This window comes from Durio zibethinus, chromosome 14 (assembly GCF_047325235.1).
Source record: "Durio zibethinus cultivar Kanyao isolate XHJ-2024 chromosome 14, ASM4732523v1, whole genome shotgun sequence".
NCBI classification, from domain to species: domain Eukaryota; kingdom Viridiplantae; phylum Streptophyta; class Magnoliopsida; order Malvales; family Malvaceae; genus Durio; species Durio zibethinus.
Window position 1 is genome coordinate 20686329 of NC_143175.1, and position 18774 is coordinate 20705102.

At 29.1% G+C, this 18774-nt stretch overlaps 3 protein-coding genes across 7 annotated transcripts; 1 reads left to right on the forward strand and 2 right to left on the reverse strand.

Moving 5' to 3' along the window:
* The first annotated feature begins 3800 nt into the window (after window positions 1-3800).
* On the forward strand, window positions 3801-7102 carry LOC111294037 (Ssu72-like family protein). Of its 3 annotated transcripts, none has more exons than XM_022887178.2 (5): window positions 3801-4157; window positions 4245-4390; window positions 6192-6310; window positions 6431-6534; window positions 6844-6952. In XM_022887178.2, exons 1-4 carry the CDS (start codon window positions 3943-3945, stop codon window positions 6530-6532), a joined length of 582 nt encoding a protein of 193 aa, XP_022742913.1. In that variant the 5' UTR covers window positions 3801-3942; the 3' UTR covers window positions 6533-6534; window positions 6844-6952. The 3 variants fall into 3 exon arrangements, with proteins under 3 accessions (XP_022742913.1, XP_022742914.1, XP_022742912.1); XM_022887179.2 differs by having other exon boundaries at window positions 6919-6952; XM_022887177.2 differs by lacking the exon at window positions 6844-6952 and adding an exon at window positions 6964-7102 and having other exon boundaries at window positions 3802-4157.
* A 591-nt stretch (window positions 7103-7693) lies between these two features.
* Window positions 7694-9897, reverse strand: LOC149515115 (GABA transporter 1-like). 2 transcript variants are annotated; one of them, XM_089743757.1, is made up of 7 exons: window positions 9653-9897; window positions 9317-9460; window positions 9090-9187; window positions 8786-8972; window positions 8570-8700; window positions 8242-8475; window positions 7694-8132 (listed from the first exon to the last, which is right to left on the reverse strand). In XM_089743757.1, exons 1-7 carry the CDS (start codon window positions 9762-9764, stop codon window positions 7752-7754), a joined length of 1287 nt encoding a protein of 428 aa, XP_089599883.1. In that variant the 5' UTR covers window positions 9765-9897; the 3' UTR covers window positions 7694-7751. The 2 variants fall into 2 exon arrangements, with proteins under 2 accessions (XP_089599883.1, XP_089599882.1); XM_089743756.1 differs by having other exon boundaries at window positions 9317-9547.
* Window positions 9898-14009: 4112 nt separating this feature from the next.
* Window positions 14010-17061, reverse strand: LOC111294868 (GABA transporter 1-like). Of its 2 annotated transcripts, XM_022888189.2 has the most exons (7): window positions 16820-17061; window positions 16306-16536; window positions 16050-16147; window positions 15611-15797; window positions 15405-15535; window positions 14904-15137; window positions 14010-14704 (listed from the first exon to the last, which is right to left on the reverse strand). In XM_022888189.2, the coding sequence occupies exons 1-7, from the start codon at window positions 16962-16964 to the stop codon at window positions 14324-14326; spliced, it is 1407 nt and encodes a 468-aa protein (XP_022743924.2). In that variant the 5' UTR covers window positions 16965-17061; the 3' UTR covers window positions 14010-14323. The 2 variants fall into 2 exon arrangements, with proteins under 2 accessions (XP_022743924.2, XP_089599033.1); XM_089742907.1 differs by lacking the exon at window positions 16306-16536.
* Window positions 17062-18774: the final 1713 nt, after the last annotated feature.

Below are 18774 nucleotides of genomic sequence, written 5' to 3' on the forward strand. Positions count from 1 at the left end.
TATAAATTAATTTTGATAAAATTATTTTTTAAAAAATTTATTATTTTTTTCTAATTAATATAAATTATAACATAAAACTGTTTTAGAATAAGCAATAAAAAAATATTTTTTAAAATTTTTTAGTGGTCAGTATTTTGAGGAAATGTTAATTGTATTTTATATGAGGTAAATTAGTTAAAAAACTAATATTAAAAATTACTTTTTTATAGTGAAAAAATTTTCTCATCTTTTAGGTTGAAAATTAAATCAATTTTTGAGATAATGATTTTATCATTCCAATGATTTAAGATCATTATCACATAAAAATTTTAAATTGATACCAAACAAGTTGAAATAATTACTAAATATAAATAATCATAAATTTTAAACAGATCAGTTCATACCAAATAATCTCTTAGTGCTATTTATAAGGACAGTTGTGCTATTTATGAGGACAGTCATATGAAATAAATATTAAATATAAATCAATCCATACCAAACAATCTCCGAATGTTATCTTTGAGGACAATCATATGAAAACATTAACAAGCGTCATTTGAATTTGGGAGTGTACTTTACATGTACATATGAAAATTCTTGTATCTTTGTTTTATTTATTCTGTATCTAATATATGTAAAATATAAAATTTCATGTATCAATTTATATTGATATTATAAGCATAAAACCTTTTTTTTTTTGTCACATATATGTATAATTTTATTAAAATTTTAAATTGTATTATTTTTATATTTTTTATATCACGTCACAAGTCCTATTTAAAATTACTAAATTAATTGATAAAACCAACGGAATTGGAAATGACTTAAGCTAACAAATATTCTATTTTAAACTATTTTTTATAATGAAAAGAAAAAATAATTATTAAATGCATTGATTAAAAATTATATGTAATAAAAATGTTAAATTATTTAATATTTATAAAATTAATAAATAATTAAAACTTATTAAATTGTTTTTAAATCAAATAATAGTTTTGTTGCTAAATAATTAAAAATTATTTATTAGTTTATTATATAATAAATTTTATTTATTAATTAATTTATTATATAATAAAATTTACTTTTAATTAATTAATAAATAAAATTTACTTTTATTTTAAATTAACAAAAATTATTTTATAGTTCTTAAATAAAAAACTAAAATGAAAAAATAAAAAAAAAAAAGTTGTTAAGTTGAAGGAGAAAATTGAAAAAAAAAATTTTAAAAGGTGGAATGGTGGTGGATTGGAGTCAGATGAGAGAAAAAATTTGAAAAAATGAAAAATTAATTCAAAATCGTAATGTTTGGTTTGATTGGATTTGTTTTTTTTTTTATTATTATTATTCAATTTAGATTAAATTTAAATATTAAATATATATATATATATTAAATTTGTATTAATTTCATATCAGGAATTAAAAAACTAAAAAAAAATAGAACTAAATCAAATTATATATTTTTTATTAGTTTTTATATTTTTTAAAATTTTTATAAATTAAAAATAACTATTTTATACATAAATTTATTTAAATATATTAAAAATTATATTAAAATAATATATATAAAAAACAAAAAAATTTAAATTTAAAAAATTATTGAATCTAACTGATAGAATTTAATTTAAATTGTTTCAGATTTAGATTCGGATCGAACTTTAAAATTTCATAATTTTATGTATTATTTAAAAAAATTAAATCAAATTCAATTTGAATTATTATTACCTCTAATTAAAGCTACAAACTCTAGTGGGTAATCAACGAAAAATAAAATGCAGCGAAATATCATTTGAATTTTAAAGTCATTATTGAGATTTCTTTTTATAACAAATGCATCACACTAAGGACGCAATGCAATCCAAATGAAACGTTAGATTATGTAATGTTTAATGATGATCTTTGAATTAGATGAATTGGAAGATTAGATGGAGTTCGTATTGAATTTTTAAATTCAAATCTAGTGTTAATTTGATTATTTTGATTGAATGTTATGTTAAATTTATTTAATTATATATTGATTTATCAATTAATTTTATTTGCTTTGATGTAATTCATTTATTTTTATTTATAATAATTAGTTTTTTATTCGTGCAAATGCTTGAACTTTTTATATTTATAATAATATTTAATTTAATTCATTAAAAAATTGGATAGAATTTTTGTTGGTTCAAAATTTTGTTTTTATCACTAATTATTTGTATCTTTTTTTTCTTTTTACTTTTTATAAAATTTATATATTTAATTTTAAATATTTAATTTGCTTTTTAATTTCATAAATTTAAAGTTTAAATTTTTTAAAATAAAAAAATATAATTTACCAACAAAACTTTCAAAAAGTCTTTCTGATCTCTATCTTAATTTAAAAAGAATAATAATAGGTATTTAAGACTCGAAGCTTTTAATTAATTTCATTCATAAACTTTGCTTAATTGATAAAAATAAGAAGTTTGTTATATAAAAGAAAGATTTACATAAAATCTAAATGTAATAACTATTTATAAATCACAATGAAATTATAAAAAAATTGATAATTAAAATAAAAATGTAACTAAAATTTAATAATAAAGTTAATCAAAATAATATAGGATTTCAAATTTGAAGACGAAAATATAATTTAAAAAGTCGAACCAAAAAAAGTTCATCATATTTTAAATCATTTCTCAATCCCCTCAACATTTATCTTCTCCATACATATATGCATTCTTGATTTAAAATTTTCATTTATCACAAAACAAAAAAATGATAAAAAAATTAATTCAAAAATTTTATCACCATAATAAAATATAATTTAAAGTGAAAGTAATAGACCTGATATATAAATTAACAAAAAATTACATGAAAATAAAAAAAAATGAAAAGCTTTTTAAAAATAAATCACATTCTTCAAGGAAACAAAAAAGTAGTTCTCTTTTTTGGAAAGATTCATTTTTTATTCTTATTGATAGTATAAAGTATTAAAAAAAGAAAAGAAAATAAGAGTAAGGAAAAATTTAAAAGAGGAAATAGAGTTTTGAAAAAAAAGAATAAAAAAATACTTTTGAATGAATAATTTAAAAAAATAGAAAAAATAGAAAAAAATAATAAAAAAAAGTTTTAGATGAAAAAATAAAAAAAATAAAGAAAGTCGTATTCCTTCTACTTAGAATAGCAAAAATCTATTTGTTTTATTCTATATAAAATATTTTAAAATAAAAATAATTAAACATATTTACATCAATTTTTTAAAATAAATATTTTTATCGGACTTATTTAATTGAAGATTTTAAAAATGAATTAAGATAGATATTTTTAAATTTTTAAAGTAAAATTTTTAAATAATAATTTATATATGCTCTCATCAATTTAAATAATATTAAATAAAGTAAATAATCATATACCCTTTTATCTATTTTCAAAATCAAATTTGAATATTTTAAATATTTATTATGATTTAATGATTTAATTTAAAAGTTTTAAATATTTAATTATTTTGATAATATATAATATGATTAATTGAGATTCGACCGAACCTTTGAACACCTCCATTTGAAAATTTTTTTTTATTATATCAAAAGAATAAAATTTTAATACAAATAAAAAAAATTTTAACTTAAAATTAAATTTTTAATGCCTTTTCAAATACCTTAATCATTAGATCAAAGTTCGGGGACATTTGAAAATTATCTAACTACAAATTCCTTGAGCCCAAAATCCGAACCTACAAAAAAAATCCGTCCGAACCCATCCAATTACCGCTTCTACAAAAAAAAAAAATCCATATGAAATGACGGAAGAGGACCCAAATACCAGCGACATTATAAAAATGGCCGGTCTAGTTCTTTGCGGAACCTTTTTATTTTAGTAACATTACAAAGGATTTTCTTGATTATTCTGGCGGCTCTCCTGGTCAGGGGTGAGGGAAGTGTTGAGCTCCCATTTCATCTATAATCGATTCGAAATTGGTAATTGAAAGTATTTGATTAGACCATGAAATTCCGGTACGCCATGGTTTGCTCATCCAACCAGAACCGGAGCATGGAGGCCCACTCTCTCCTCAAGAAGCATGGTTTCGACGTCTCCTCCTATGGGACGGGGGCTCACGTCAAGCTTCCTGGGCCTTCCCTCAGAGAACCTAACGTCTACGAGTTTGGGACCCCTTACAAGCACATGTTCGACGACCTCCGCCGCAAGGACCCCGAACTGTGATCTTCTCTTCTCCTTTCTGCTCTGCTCTGCTTTTTTACTTTCGATTCTTAATAAAACTGAAAAAATAAGAATGGGTCTTTCAGGTACAAGCGTAATGGCATATTGCCGATGCTTAAAAGAAACTCAAGCGTGAAATTGGCACCGCAACGTTGGCAAGACAATGCTGCTGATGGTTCCTTTGACATTGTTTTTACCTTTGAAGAGAAGGTTTTCGATATGGTCATTGAAGGTTCAATTCCTTAATTTCGGACACTTTTTTCTTTCTTTTTTGGTTTGTTTGTTGTTGTTTTTATAATATTTTTCTACTTCATATTAGTTTTTTCTTCTTGAGATTATCAATTATGTGAGACTATTCAGTACATATGAAAATTTTAATGCTTTTCTGTTTTGAGTAAATGTTACCAGATTTTTTATTTATGAAATTAATCAATTAATTTCTTGAACTCAAACCCTAGTCTTGCTTCAAGAAAAGAAGTAAAGTCCAAGTCTTTGGCACGTTGACAACAGAGTATTCGAGCACCCATTAGTGTGACAAATAAATAATAGGCAGGGAGTCTTAATTGTTAATTCAATTGAACACTTGTTTGAGACTCTAACGAGTGTAGGAGAAAGAGGAATTATGGAAATTCTACTATCCCGGATTCCAAATACTAATATTTTTGCTTTGTAATGTAGTTTTGGTTAGTATCTTGCTCTCTCTCTCTTTTAAGATTTACTTCTGGAATGGGAAAAAAGGGGGTAACAGAAAGATAAGGGATTCTAATCTTAGAAAACCCTAACTTATGTAAGATGAATGGCTCTTGTACTATGCTAATTGACTTTGCCTATAATTTCTTCTCTCAATCTCTTATTGTTCTTTGTTCTGTCTTGCTTTTTTTTTTTTTGTTTTTGTTTCTAACTGCTTATGCATATAATTCTTATTGTAATCACCAATGCACTATGATGACAGTTCCTTTTCATGGAATCCCAACCATATTTACCAATTATAATGGCAGAGTTTAAAATTTTGTTGGCTATCATAGCTATGTATTAGAAGTTGTTCAACCTATATTTCCCAAGAATTTATCTCTTTTTATGCCTGAGGTGTGTGGCTATTTTGCAATTCTATCAGTGGCTTTGAGAATGATATAATGAATAGGAAATCATGATGTCATTGCCATCTTAATTTTGTAATGTAATTTCCAATTTTGTTGTGTTATAGAAACCAATGATTTATTCCACTAAATTTATCAAACCTATCCAAGTGTCATTCAAGAAACAGGCTGCATGGTATGGTCCATGGTTATAAGGATTATAGGGAAATTATATGGTAGACACAGATTAGGACTTAGAAGTTCTCATTTCTTTAGAAAGTGAACCAGTGTCACATAGATCATGATTTCAATGCTGTTATTGGGGAGATGATTTGCCTAGTGGTCAAGGTGTAGATCAGGACGAAGTTCTCTTGGCTAAGGGAGCTAATATTGCTGGAGACTTTGTTTCATTATTTGTCTGAGAATAGAATACATTTTGGAGAGTTGAACTTTTAATTGTTTAGGATAGTTTGTTGGCTGGATAAGTGAATCGATTTCCAATGAACCATTCCTCAACATAATTCTCCTCCTTTTGATTTTATTCCTTACCTTTATTTTCATAAAGCTTATGGAGCCTTTTTTCTTTGGAGCTTTGTGGCATATGAATTTTCCTGTCTGACATTTTACAGCTGTAAATTTAATTTTCACCTGTTGGTAGAAATCATTGAAGGTAACATTGAAGCCCTCTATTGTAGATGATTCTGCTTTCATCTTACTCTAAGTTGTTGTCCATTGGCTTCTTGTCAAACATAATTGTCTAATCTTCTTTTAAGTAATGCTTTTCTATTTACATCCAAAATTCTAGTTCAAGTTCCATAAAAAAATCTATTTCAAATAGAAACTTGAGGTACCATGATAACCTCTAGGATTTTTTGATCCGGTGAGAATTTTTTTTTTTTTCCTTTTGTTCCTTATATTTTTTATTTCTCATCATCTTAATTGTGTTAATAATGGCAGATCTGCACAACCGGGATCAAGTTCTCCTGAAAAGTGTGCTTGTGATAAACTTAGAGGTTAAAGATAATCATGAGGAAGCAGCTGTAGGAGCCCGTCTTGCTTTAGATCTTTGTGAACAGGTCCATATCATGTTATGCTTTGGATGTTCTTTTATGCTTGATATTTCATTAGTAGCCTGTTGTGCTTGATACTTTTTACTTTATATATATATATATATATATATATGATTTTATGCTTAGATTGAAGCTGCTGAGTCATGGGAGGATTCAATTGATGATATTGTGGCTTCTTTTGAGAACAAGCACCGGCGGAAGCTGCTCTATAGCATCTCTTTCTACTGAAGGTATCCCTTATACATGAACAAAGTAGTACATCCTTTCCTGACTGCCAATTTGACGCTTGATGAGAATTGTTGTCATTAACCGGTTCTTCCTTGTGCGTCCCACCTTTTTAGTTTCTCTTTTCATGTAAGATTTGTGTTTCCCAGCATGACCATGAAAGAAGACTGACTACCTCTGTTTTAGATGAACGTTCTGGGTCATAATTCTGTTTTGATCCTTGTTTTTATTACATTTAGTCATGAAAGAGTAATGTCTCCTTCTTAGATGAAACTTTGGGATTGTAATTTGCTACTTGTTTTTATTACATGCAGTTTTTTATGTAACACTTATGATTTTCTGGTGGCGTGATGTATTGGAAGTAGAGACATGGATTGTAATTCACACAGTTTTTTATGTAACACTTATGATTTTCTGGTGGCATGATGTATTAGAAGCAGAGACACGGATTGTAATTCACGTATGCGGGACTATGTGCATGGTGTGAGGAGCATGAGGCTGTTGTAATCAAATGACACCTTATCAACAAGCCACGCTTGAACGAGCAGGAAGAAATAAGTTTGTATTTGCCCGTAGTTGTTTTCAGGTTTTAACGTTTCACCTCATGAATAGTATTTCATCATTTTGTTCAAATCATTATACAGTTACAGTTATTGACGGTCTTTCCCGTCTCTGCGACAACCCTATATGTTCAGTCAAAATCTGGGATTGGCTTTATGTTTATTCCTAAAGCAAGCTTCCATGCAAGAGTTTCTATCTTCTTTTTATGGTAAGCATCAATGATCAAAATATTATGTAGAGGTCCATCATTTATAAGTGTGAGTGCCATGTAAAATATTGATGGATCCCACATAATTTTGAATTATAATTGGCTAATTGTAATGCAAGAATTATAAGTGATATGCTTCTTATCTATAACCCCTAAGTTTTCAATCCAGCAATGCAGGTTGTTGACGAGGACTAAATAGCAATGAGGAGGAAAACCAAATTAAGCACTGCTAACCTTAACGAACTAGCAGAGAACTAACAAAATTGGACCTACAATTTCCAGTATGCTTTTCCATAAGAGTTGGAAATGCACATTAGATACCGACATCTGCAGCCGCATAGCGACCCAAACAGTCCTGGATGGCTTTCAACAGCACAAAGAAAAAACCAAGAACACACGGTTTAACCGGTTGCGTTGGGTTTTTCTCCATTACTTGATGAGTAGTATTTAATATTACATGTTAGCAAACAAGTTATATCTCTTGGCATCAAGAATAATCTGTCTAACCGAAGCCACAGCTCCCATTGCTACTAATCCTGATGATGCTACTGCTATCAGTGTGTTTCCCCAGAATACTATGCCCTTTTTTGATGGCTTGAAAGTGATATTGTAGAAAACCATAGGTAAAATAAAATCCAGAGGAATAACTCCAAATGCTCCAAACAATGCCATAATGTCGCCAAAGAAAGGTAGCATTGCAGCAATTGTAGTTGCAATAATCACTGATAGTGACCGGAAAACCAATCTTGGCATGACGTTACGCGCAGAGAACTGATCCATCTTTGGGTTGGCAAACCAGTTTTCAAATAGTTCATTTGTCGGTTGCAGGTAAATCTGCACTAACCAATGAAAAACGTAGTCAAGAAAATGCGGGATTAGAAAACTAATATTAGTTTTGATTGGGGACGAGCTAATTGGAGTTCCATTAATGAAGAGTTCTTACCACTGTTATTGTAACCAGTTGCATAAGAGTGAAGATGTTGGTTACCAGGAGAAACCAAACTGGCAGCAACGTCCTCTTTTCTGCCATAAAATTGGAAATAACTGTTGGTTGAGACTGATTACCAAATGCCCAGTATCCAGAGATTGCCACACTGAAAAATGTGCTGACTATTACAGCGAAACAGATGCATAAACCTCTGAACATCTTGCCCTTGACTGGAGGAGCTATAGTTGCCTACAAGAGAGTTTCTGTTTAAACCCCCAACCTTATTTTAAGAATCAACAGAGCGAAAGAAGCAAATGTTTACTCAAAGAGATCAAATCAGTACCTGTATTTCAGGAATAATTCCGCAACCATACATGGTGGCAATGATTGAAATACCATTTATAGCACCAAGAAAACGGTTTTCTGTTGATCCCTTTATAGAGTAGTCCTTGATAGGTGCATGCTTAGAATTTCCTGTCAACATAACCGCATATAAACACAATATGTTTCCTTTAAGTCGATGGAAAAACTCATTGCATCAGATATTCAGATTTCTGACCTATGTGTATGGAACCAGCTGTGACGCATGCGCTGTAAGCAAGGCAAAGGAGTAGGGAGGCAAGGTTGATATGTCTTAGTGAATGGAAGGATGGTATTTGTGCCAAGAATAGTGGCACAGCTCCAAAGATAATTATAAACTGGTAAAGCGGCATTTTCCCACTTTGATTGTAAAGCAAGTAAATGAACTGCAGAAATCATATCAGAATACATAAATGATAGATATAGATCAAACTAATGGTTATGGTATTTCTAACAATTGTAGAACAAGAGTATTTGCTGATTGGGGGAGAGGAGAAACTCACCTTAAGACTTTGTCCTCCAAGAAGAGTACACCCAATAACAGCACCATAGCATATTGCAATTTGAAGTGGACCAACAAAATATTTGCCCCATCTAGGTCCTGCCAAATTACTCAATTTGTTAGGGAAAATGACCTATAAAAAATAGTAAAGCAGAAAGTTGAAATTCAATGTTTGAAGAAATATTGGGGAAGAAGAGATTTACTGAATCCATCAAAGATTGTTCTCACCAAGAATGTCTCTGGCCATGTCTCTAAACCGAAGTTGTCGCTTCCCAAGCTGAGCATGGTGCTCCAAAACCATAGAAAGGAGATTGTAGGAGTAAAAGGTCACCAGAGCTTGAAGAGTTGTGATCAGAACTCCTGGCACCCAGCCTAGTAAGGACAGAGCAAAGGGAAAACTAAAGATTACGGGGCCAACAATCGATGTGGTCAAATGATATCCACAGTGCAACCAAGAGCCTACAACCAAAAGATGATTGCAGATTTTTACATTAACTTCCCTTCACGGAAATCAAACTTAATTCTTTGAAACTAAGCATGCAGGTTTCATTGAAGGTGACTAACCCCGTGACTTGAGTACGAATAGAGCTCCTGCATCAAGCTCTCCTGGAGACTGAACACCATTTTCCTTGTCAGTTGAGGGTAAGTCAATGGAGTTTGGAACAACAATTGCCATTCTTCTTTTTGTCTAGTTACTCTTTCTAATGGACTTGTAGCTGCAAATAAGCAATTTGAAAGATGATGATAAAATGTTTATTGGTGTACTTAAAAAGCATCAAGATTGTTACCGTGATGTAAGATTGCACAAACAGTCAAACCTGAAGACAAAAAAGACTGGGGAGCCTTTTAGGGATTAGAATTCAAGTCAATTTTGGAGCACTCAAAAACATGTGCCCCGTCCAAGGAAAATCCAATACATGTTGGGCAATCATATTTTATTTATCACTATACACTCTTCATGTCTTTTTGTCAATTGCTTTTAGTTGCTTTGTCCTATGTATTAACTTTGAATTTTGAAAATGAAAGTGTGTATGTATATCTAATGATGTATGAATGTCATTATTAGATTAATCCACTGCATTTTTGGGGTCACTTCAATTGGTTTTGGGTTGTATTATTTCAAACATAAAAAAAAAAAAAAAAAGTGAATGTTTCTACATCTTGCCTGCTTGAAATAGTTTATACTTTGTTGATGCAATAATCTCAGTTTACCGGCTAAGCACCCTTTTGTTTGGATCTTCTTTGCAGAAATTTTCACCAAAAAAATTAATGATAAACAAGTCATCACCTTAAAATACTTACTCATTAAATGATACATACAAACATACGTATATATACAGCTCCAGGGTGACACTTTTCTCTGTAGATACCTAGAATGCAGCTTTCCTTATCTGTTTTAGATGCAGCTTTTTCTTGTTTGACCAGGTTTATGGATTTTAATGCAGCCACATATTCCAATATCCACTAATAATTGGCAACGAGATCGATAAGTTTGCTGTTACAGTCAGCAGTCAACTTCTCCCCTCTGAATGAGAAAAAAGTTGTCTCAAGTACCATAATATATATATATATATATATATATATATATATATATATATGTATATGCCGGTTTAAACCCGCCCTGTCTAGAGCGTTGAACTTGAACGTCCAGCATTAAACAGGTATGCAGATTTTCACTTGATTTTTTAAAATGAATGAAGGCAAATATATGATAAGTAACCGGATTCCATTAGTATTTGATTCAGCCTTTTAAAATAAAATTCCAATCTGTCATGTTTTATTTTTAACAAACTAAATCTTTTTCCTTCGCATTGAACATATTGCTGAATTTTCTGCATTTGGTTTGCGCTATTTGTAGTTCCTTAAATTTATTTTAGATGGTGATAGAATCTCCAATGAAACAATAACAAATATTAGCACAGTGCGCATTGCTGCCGGTCAAAATTTTTTTTATTCATTTTGTCGTATCAGCTTAATCGGTTTTTTTATTATAAAATCCAACAAATTTAAAAATAAAAAGAGTGAAAAGTAAAAAAAAAAAAAAAACAAATGAGCATGAAATGTGTTTATTTGATTGGATTTATTTATTTTCATTGAAGTTATCTAATTTTAAAAAATAAAATTAATGAAAAGATAACAAATAAAAAAAGGGAAAAAGCAAAGAAATTAAAAAAAAAAACCTCATAAAACGATACCATACAAACACTTCTATTAAATCAAAAATATTAATTTCTTAAATTAAAATTTTAAATAATTAGTTTATTAGTATCATATATATATAAATATATAACAAAATTAATAATAACAAAAATATATTTTTATATACATTTCGAACTTAGTCGAAATAAAATACTCTAAACATATTTTCATCTCGATCTCCTATCTCTTTCAAAAAAGAGACTTATGTCAACTTAACCTCGATGTAAAAAGAAAATTGTTCTCATATCTAAAGATAATAACGATTCAGATCGGACTGAATTTAATTTAATTTTTTTAAATAATCAATAATATTATGAATTTTTAAAATTTAAATCGATTATCCTTTAAAATCAATTCGATCTGAATTGAATTTTATTAGTTCAATTCAATTTGACTCATCGGCTTTTAAATTTAAATTTTTTGTTTTTTATATATTGTTTTAATATATTTAAATAAATTTATATTTAAAATAATTATTTTTATTCTATAAAAATTTAAAATGTGTATAAAATTAATCAAAATATATAATTCAGTTCGTTCAATTTTTTGTTGATTTTTAGATTTTAATCTAAAATCTGATATAAATTTAATATATACATTTAATATCTGAATTTAATCCGAACTAAATAAGAAAAAGAGTCGATCTAATCCGAATCGAATAATATAATTTCGAATCAATTTTTAGTTTTCTTAATTTTTTTTCACTTATAACCTTATTTGATTAAAATAAATCAAACTTGTCGAATACAAATTATTTTAACATTTTTATCAACCTACACCATTTGTTATAAAATTTATCTCATTAAAAAAATAAAACGAGTAAAAGAAAAAAAAAAAAACTAAATGATGTTGCGATGTAAACACCTCAAACAATGTTTTTTTTAATTAAATTAATTTTTTAAAAATAAAAAATAAATTTATTAAATTAAGATATCAAATAATAATCTTATTAATACAATACATATATCTAAAAATAAAATAAAATAAAATAATAAAAATAAAGTTATATTAAGGATTTAAAAATAAGAAATTGACAAAATATCAAACCCCCGATATGACAAAAAACTTCTGTAATATCTTTTTTAGAATTTATCAAATAAAAATATACATTAAATCAATAGTACTAAAAGGACTTCACTTTTTTAGAAATTTAAAATATTTTACAGAATTTATTAAATATAAAATTTTTTAAAACAATTAAAATGAAAAAAAAAAAAAAAGCAAATAATTGGATACATAATACACTCTTTAGCATCAAAGGGATCACAAAAAATTAAATTAATTAAAATTTTATTAAATATGAAAATAAAAATAAGAGATAAGAGAAAAAATAAAAAAATAAAAAAAAGCATGGCATATATTTGGGAAAAAGTGAGTCACAAAACAAAAAAAAATCTAAAAAAAATAAAAAAAATTAAATCTGGATGTGACATCAATATATTTGTCAATAATTTTTTTTGCAAAAAATAAAATAACAAAAAATAAATAAAAAATATCTTTTAATAATAATATAAAATAAGTTTTAAATTTTTAAAAAATATTTTATTTTTATCAAATAAATAAAAAAAGTAAATACAAAATAATTAAAAAAACAAAGAAAAAAATCAAATAATTTGACATGTGCTATAGTACTGAGATCATGTGAGTCAGAAAAAAATCTTAAATCAAAATTTTTGTTTATTAAATATATAAAAAATAGAAAAAGTTAAAAATAAAAGAGAAACTAAAAACATACTTTTGAAATAAAAAAAGTAAAAAAGTATCGAAAAAATTTATTGAATCTCCTTGAAAAAAAATAGATCAAATTTGATATCAAGTTGATTCTTCAAAAAAATAAAAAATATTTATGAAACATTTTAAAAAATAAAAAATTACACGTGATATCAAAAGAAAGAACCTAAGGAAAAAAATATTTAAATGGAAAAAATTGAAAAAAATTGAAAAAATTAAGTCTCATTAAAAAAGGAATTATGATGAAATACGTAAACATTAAATAAAAAATAAAAAAATCTTTAAAATGGTTCTCACGAAAAAAGGCAAGTTTTATATTTAAAAACAAAAAGGTGAACCTCAAAGAAAAAAATTTTGAAAGTAAGTTTTACGTTTTAAAAAGATTTATTTAAAAAATTAAATAAATTACATTTGTCATCCTCAAAAAATAATATGGATGACATGCCACATAAAATGCATATCAATGCAATATATGATTTATGTATAAGATAATTGTATGCACGAATAAATTAAATGTTAATTATGTATAAATATTATATTTGTATTAAATAAAAAAGGAAAATATGGATCTCACCGTAAAAAAGAAAAAAAAGTTTAGAAAAAAAAGAATCGGTTGTAAAAAAAAAATAAATGAAGACGTATATCAAACACCCAAAAATTAAAAAAAAAAAATTGACTCTACACACCCTTAAAAATTAAAAAAAAAAAAAAAAGCAAATGGACCTTAAGAATTAAAAAAATAAATTAACAATTAAAAAAAGGGGATAAAAACACTTAAAAAATTAATAAAAAAAAGACTCCACGTTTTAAAAACAAAAAATCAAATGAGCCCCACCAATAAAAACCCAAAAAAATAGAGAAAAAAAATTAAAAATAAAGGTTGGCCCCATATCAAAAAATAAAATATAACAAAAAAAATATGAGTCCCACAACTTAAAAAAAATTTTAAAAAAACTTTTTAAAAAATCAAGTGAGCCCCTTAATTAAAACAAAAAAAAATCAGATGAAAAAAATTTAAAGTAAAAGTGTAGGTCCTATAAAAAAAAATAAAATTTGACACAAAAAAAAAAAGGCCTCACACGTTCAAAAACTTAAAAAAATAAAAAATAAAAAAATTGCCACGTTGCAAGCTATATGTGACACCTGATAGCCATCGTTGCAAATGTACACCATAAATATAGAGGATGGTAAAACTCAAAATTCAATGGTAAATATATATTGATTTGATCTGTATTAGTTCAGGCATAAACTAGAGTTCTCATTTTGTAATTTTCTTCCATGATACTAAATTTTCATTGAATTAGATTACAGATTAGCAAATAAGCTGTAGGTATTGGCATCAAGAATCATCTGCCGAATTGAGGAAATGGCTCCCAACAAGCCTAGTGCTGAAAAAATTGTGGCAATCAATGAGTTTCCCCAGAAGATTAGTCCATGCTTGGAGGGCTTGAAAGTAACATTGTAAAAAACCATTGGCAAGACAAAATCAAGGGGTATGCACCCAAATGCTCCAATCACTGCATTGATGTCTCCAAAGAAAGGAAACATTGCTGCAAGAGTTGTGGCTATGATGACAGATAATGAACGAAGAATCAGCCTCGGAACAACATTGCGAATTGAGAACTGATTGATTTTCGGGTCAGCAAACTTGCGCTCAAGTACTTCGTTTGTTAGTTGTAGGTTAACCTGCAAAGATTTACAGTCCAGTCAGGACAAGTTACATGACATGATTCAGAACTTTGCTTATATAAACTTTCTCGTTTGTTTGAAGTAAATAGGCAAACTTATCCAAGTCATTTATTTATCAATACATGATAAAAGAGTGAGACTACACCAAGTTTTTTGTCACTGCTAGGTGATAAATAAAATACTGAGCAAGTCGTACCGCACAAACAGCTGACAGTTGCAAGAGTGAGAACACATTGGTCATCAAGAGAACCCAAGTTGGCAACAAAGGCTTCTCATCAATCAAGAAATTAGCCAGAACTGTCCCCTGTGCCGAGTTACCAAATGCCCAGTATCCAGAGATTGCAACACTAAAAAAGGTTGTGACTACAACAACATAACACAGACATAGTCCTTTAAACATTTTACCCTGGACCGGCGGTTCTACTGTTGCCTGCAAACAATGTTATTGGAGCTATTCAATCCTGTTCAGAGCAGTTATGCAAATAGACTTAAGTTTGAAACCAAGTTTCTTATGGCATGCAAACTGTTGTATTTTAAGTCTAGAATCACACAACTACATAACCTGAGAAAAGTTTAAACTTCAATTCTGTTTGAGCTAATAGTAGTATGTATGTCATAGTGCTTAAAAAGTTCAAGGATTTTCTTTCTTTTCCATGTTTGTCTTCCCCAAGAAAATATAGAAGTTTAATTAAAGAACCTGGATTTCAGGGAGAATTCCATTGCCATATGTTGTGGCAATGATTGAAATTGCATTGAAGGCTCCAAAGACCTGGTTTTGCTTACTTCCTTTCACAGAATAATCCTTTGTGGGTGCATTCTTGGAACTTCCTGTGACATAGTAACCTTTTTATGTGCATAAGATTGATCAATGCAAAGATTTCTCAGAGTTAATTATTTTGTTACCAATGTATACGGATCCAGCAGTGGCACAAGCACTATATGCAAGGCAAAGAACTAGGGAGACAAAGTTGATATAGCGCAGAGAATGGAAGGATGGGACTTGCACCAAGACCAGAATAAGCACACCGCAAAGCATAACAAACTGGTAAAGTTGCATGCTTCCCTTAGAGCTACAAAGCAAGTAAATGAACTGCAGAAAATATTTGAAAATTAGTATATATAGAACTCAGATATAAAGCCATTGTGGTCTGATTTAGAAGCATCTGAATACTCAGAACATGCTTTATGGTTATTTATCTGCTTTAAAAAAGTGACAAGCCCAATTGAATTTGGTATTAGTTAATTGGTCCACTATGATGCTTTATATATCTTCTACTAAATAGCATACCTGCTTAAAAAGGAGAAAACTAGAACTTGGATGGCAAGGAAATGAGAAGCTAACCTTGAGGTTCTGCCCTCCAAGAAGAGTTAAAGCAATAACTGCACCATAGCATAGACCAAACTGAATTGGACCTGCAAAGTATTTACCCCATCTCGGACCTGTCAAAATAAATTTTCACTCTATTGGCTATGTTTATAATAGCATCAAAATATGTGTAAAGGCAATCTATGAAGCAAAGGTTGGAGGGGAGGAGATATCCATGTCAATAGCATTGAGGTCAATAGGCATGAGAGACACATTGTAGAATGCGACACACCTAAAATATCTCTAGCCATGTCCCGAAACCTTAGCTGGCGGTGCCCAAACTGTGCATAGTGCTCTAAAACCAGTGACAGAAGATTATAGGAATAAAATGTAACTAGAGCTGACAAGATTAGACAAAAAATGCCTGCAAACCATCCCATCAAGGATAAAGCATAGGGAAGACTCAGAAGAGCTGGAGCTACAATTGTTGTTGTCAGGTGGTATGCACAGTGCAACCAGGACCCTATCATCAGTTATCCACTTCAAGTAATCAGAAATCATACTGAGTCTTTAATCATCATTAATCATATATTAACTTAAACAAGATAAAATTTTATTTTATCCTTGGTTATTTTTTCAAGTTCAAATCATCTTGGGAAGGCAATTAGGTAACATGACTGCTAGGAAATGAGGCTTATCAAGTCATTTACATAATACGAGATGAAAAGTTATAAAAATTTATTACATCAATGTTGAAAAAAAGAGCTGGAAAATCAAACAACTATCTTTACTATGAACCTCCTTACCTCTGGATTTGAGCACAAACAATGCTCCAGCATCAAGCTCTTTGGAAGAATCGATGACAACTCCTTCAGCATCAGTTCTGGAAATATCCATGGAGTTTAGAATTGAAGTTCCCATCTCTCTCTCTCTCTCTCTCTCTCTCTGCATCCCCTAACTATCCGAGATGGACATGGTATCCTTGAAGATTCAAAGTATATAGACAGATAAGAAGTTAAAATTACTATTAGTTTAGTCAGTCAGCTGATTTATTTATATATTTGGCCTAAGCAGTCTGCTGATTCAGGCATTATAACCACCTAATAATTCGAAAGTTGAGAGCTTTGCCGTAGTGTCAGGATTTCAACACAATGACCAATGAGGTGAAAAAGGAAAGAAAAAAATTAAGGAAGCTGAAGTCTGCTCTTTAAAATCTGTTGAAAACTGTTTTGGACTGGTTCAATGAAAGCACAGCTTGCAAGAAAATCCAATCAATATATGGGTATTGCTCGAGTAATTATGGATATTTTATTGATATTAAGTTATCCTTATTGGACTTCAAGTAGAAGATTTCAAAACTAATAAAAGGTAAGAAAAATTGGTTATCACACAATAGTCAAACATGATTCATAATATCTTATACATAAAGGTTTTAAACAAATATATCACTATATCAATTTTCTTTATGGAAAAGCATTATGTTGACTTGGGATGAAAAAGAACAAGAAATTGAACAAAGTAAAACAAAACAGATTCTATCAACATTCATCACCATCCCTGGTCTATTTATCATCTTGTTATTGCTGGCTTTGGACAGGGATCCAATACTAAAGTTTCCTGTTGAAGGAAAAAGGTTTAAAGTATAATAGAAAAATAGGGAAGTTTTCACTGTCAGTAGAAAATTTTCTATTTGTTTTGAAGAACTTGGTAATTATTTTGGAAAATTCATCTGCTACTAAGTTGAAAACATTTTATATTTTTCCGACAAATACCATGCATAAGCCAAACTGGATTGGAACTACAAAGTATCTGCCCCATCTTGGTCCTGTCCTGTCAATTACAGCCATGAACTCATTAAAATGTACCTTAATATTTGAAAGGATATCTAATCTTCAAAATTCTTCTTTTTTGCAAATTCTGATAAAAAAGTCTTCATCAAAATTGTAGACAAAATTAATGTTATATGGAATTGCAGAAGTAAAACCAATTTGTAAGTCACTGATCATACTAACATTCAACCAACCTAAAATATCTCTCAACATGTCTCAAAACCGAAGCTGGCGCTGTCCAAGCTGTGCATGGTACTCTAAAACCAGTAACAAAAGATGATAAGCATTGAATGTAACAAGAGCCGTCACTGTCAGGCTTAACATACCGGCAAACCACCCCGTCAAGGACAAAGCATATGGAAGACTCAAAAGTGCTGGAGCTACAATTGATGTTGTCAAGTGGTATCCAAAATGTAACCATGATCCTACAACATTATTATGGCCGCTCTTGATTTTAATAAGTGATTGGAGGAAGGTTTTAAAGCTCAACAAATTAATGGGTTTTTTAAGCACAAACAGTGCTCCAGTATCAAGCATTTCAGGAGCGTTGGGTTCTCCTTCCATTTCTCTTTCAGATACATGAATGGAAGTTGGGAAAAAAAGTTCCCATTTCTCTGTTTTTCTTTGTTTAATTCTCCAAAACCTCGTATTATCAAACAGACCAGGGATGGTGATGAATGATGATAGAATCTGCTTTGTTCTACTTTGTTTAATTTCTTAAAGGATGACTTTTATAGGCATGAATGGAGATTTTGCATTTAGCAAATAAAAAAGACAGAGCAAGAAAGCAAGCTCCACCGGCTCAAGTCTGTTAAGCAGTGATCACTTCAAATGTCTGTCAGGGAAAGACAAAAATTATTTTGTCTTGAGATATCGTCAAAGGGAATAAAATAAATATATAACCAAGTCACACATAACACAAGGCGAATCAA

Coding starts and splice junctions, on each gene's coding strand:
- LOC111294037 (XM_022887178.2), top strand. CDS start 3,943: ATGAAATTCCGGTACGCCATGGTTTGCTCATCCAACCAGAACCGGAGC. Junction 4,158..4,244: donor CGCCGCAAGGACCCCGAACT/GTGATCTTCTCT, acceptor TGGGTCTTTCAG/GTACAAGCGTAATGGCATAT. Junction 4,391..6,191: donor TTTCGATATGGTCATTGAAG/GTTCAATTCCTT, acceptor TAATAATGGCAG/ATCTGCACAACCGGGATCAA.
- LOC149515115 (XM_089743756.1), bottom strand. CDS start 9,764: ATGGCAATTGTTGTTCCAAACTCCATTGACTTACCCTCAACTGACAAG. Junction 9,188..9,316: donor CATGGCCAGAGACATTCTTG/GTGAGAACAATC, acceptor GTAATTTGGCAG/GACCTAGATGGGGCAAATAT. Junction 8,476..8,569: donor GAATTATTCCTGAAATACAG/GTACTGATTTGA, acceptor ACTCTCTTGTAG/GCAACTATAGCTCCTCCAGT.
- LOC111294868 (XM_022888189.2), bottom strand. CDS start 16,964: ATGCAGAGAGAGAGAGAGAGAGAGAGAGAGATGGGAACTTCAATTCTA. Junction 15,536..15,610: donor TGCTGGATCCGTATACATTG/GTAACAAAATAA, acceptor ACTATGTCACAG/GAAGTTCCAAGAATGCACCC. Junction 14,705..14,903: donor AACTGTCAGCTGTTTGTGCG/GTACGACTTGCT, acceptor AAATCTTTGCAG/GTTAACCTACAACTAACAAA.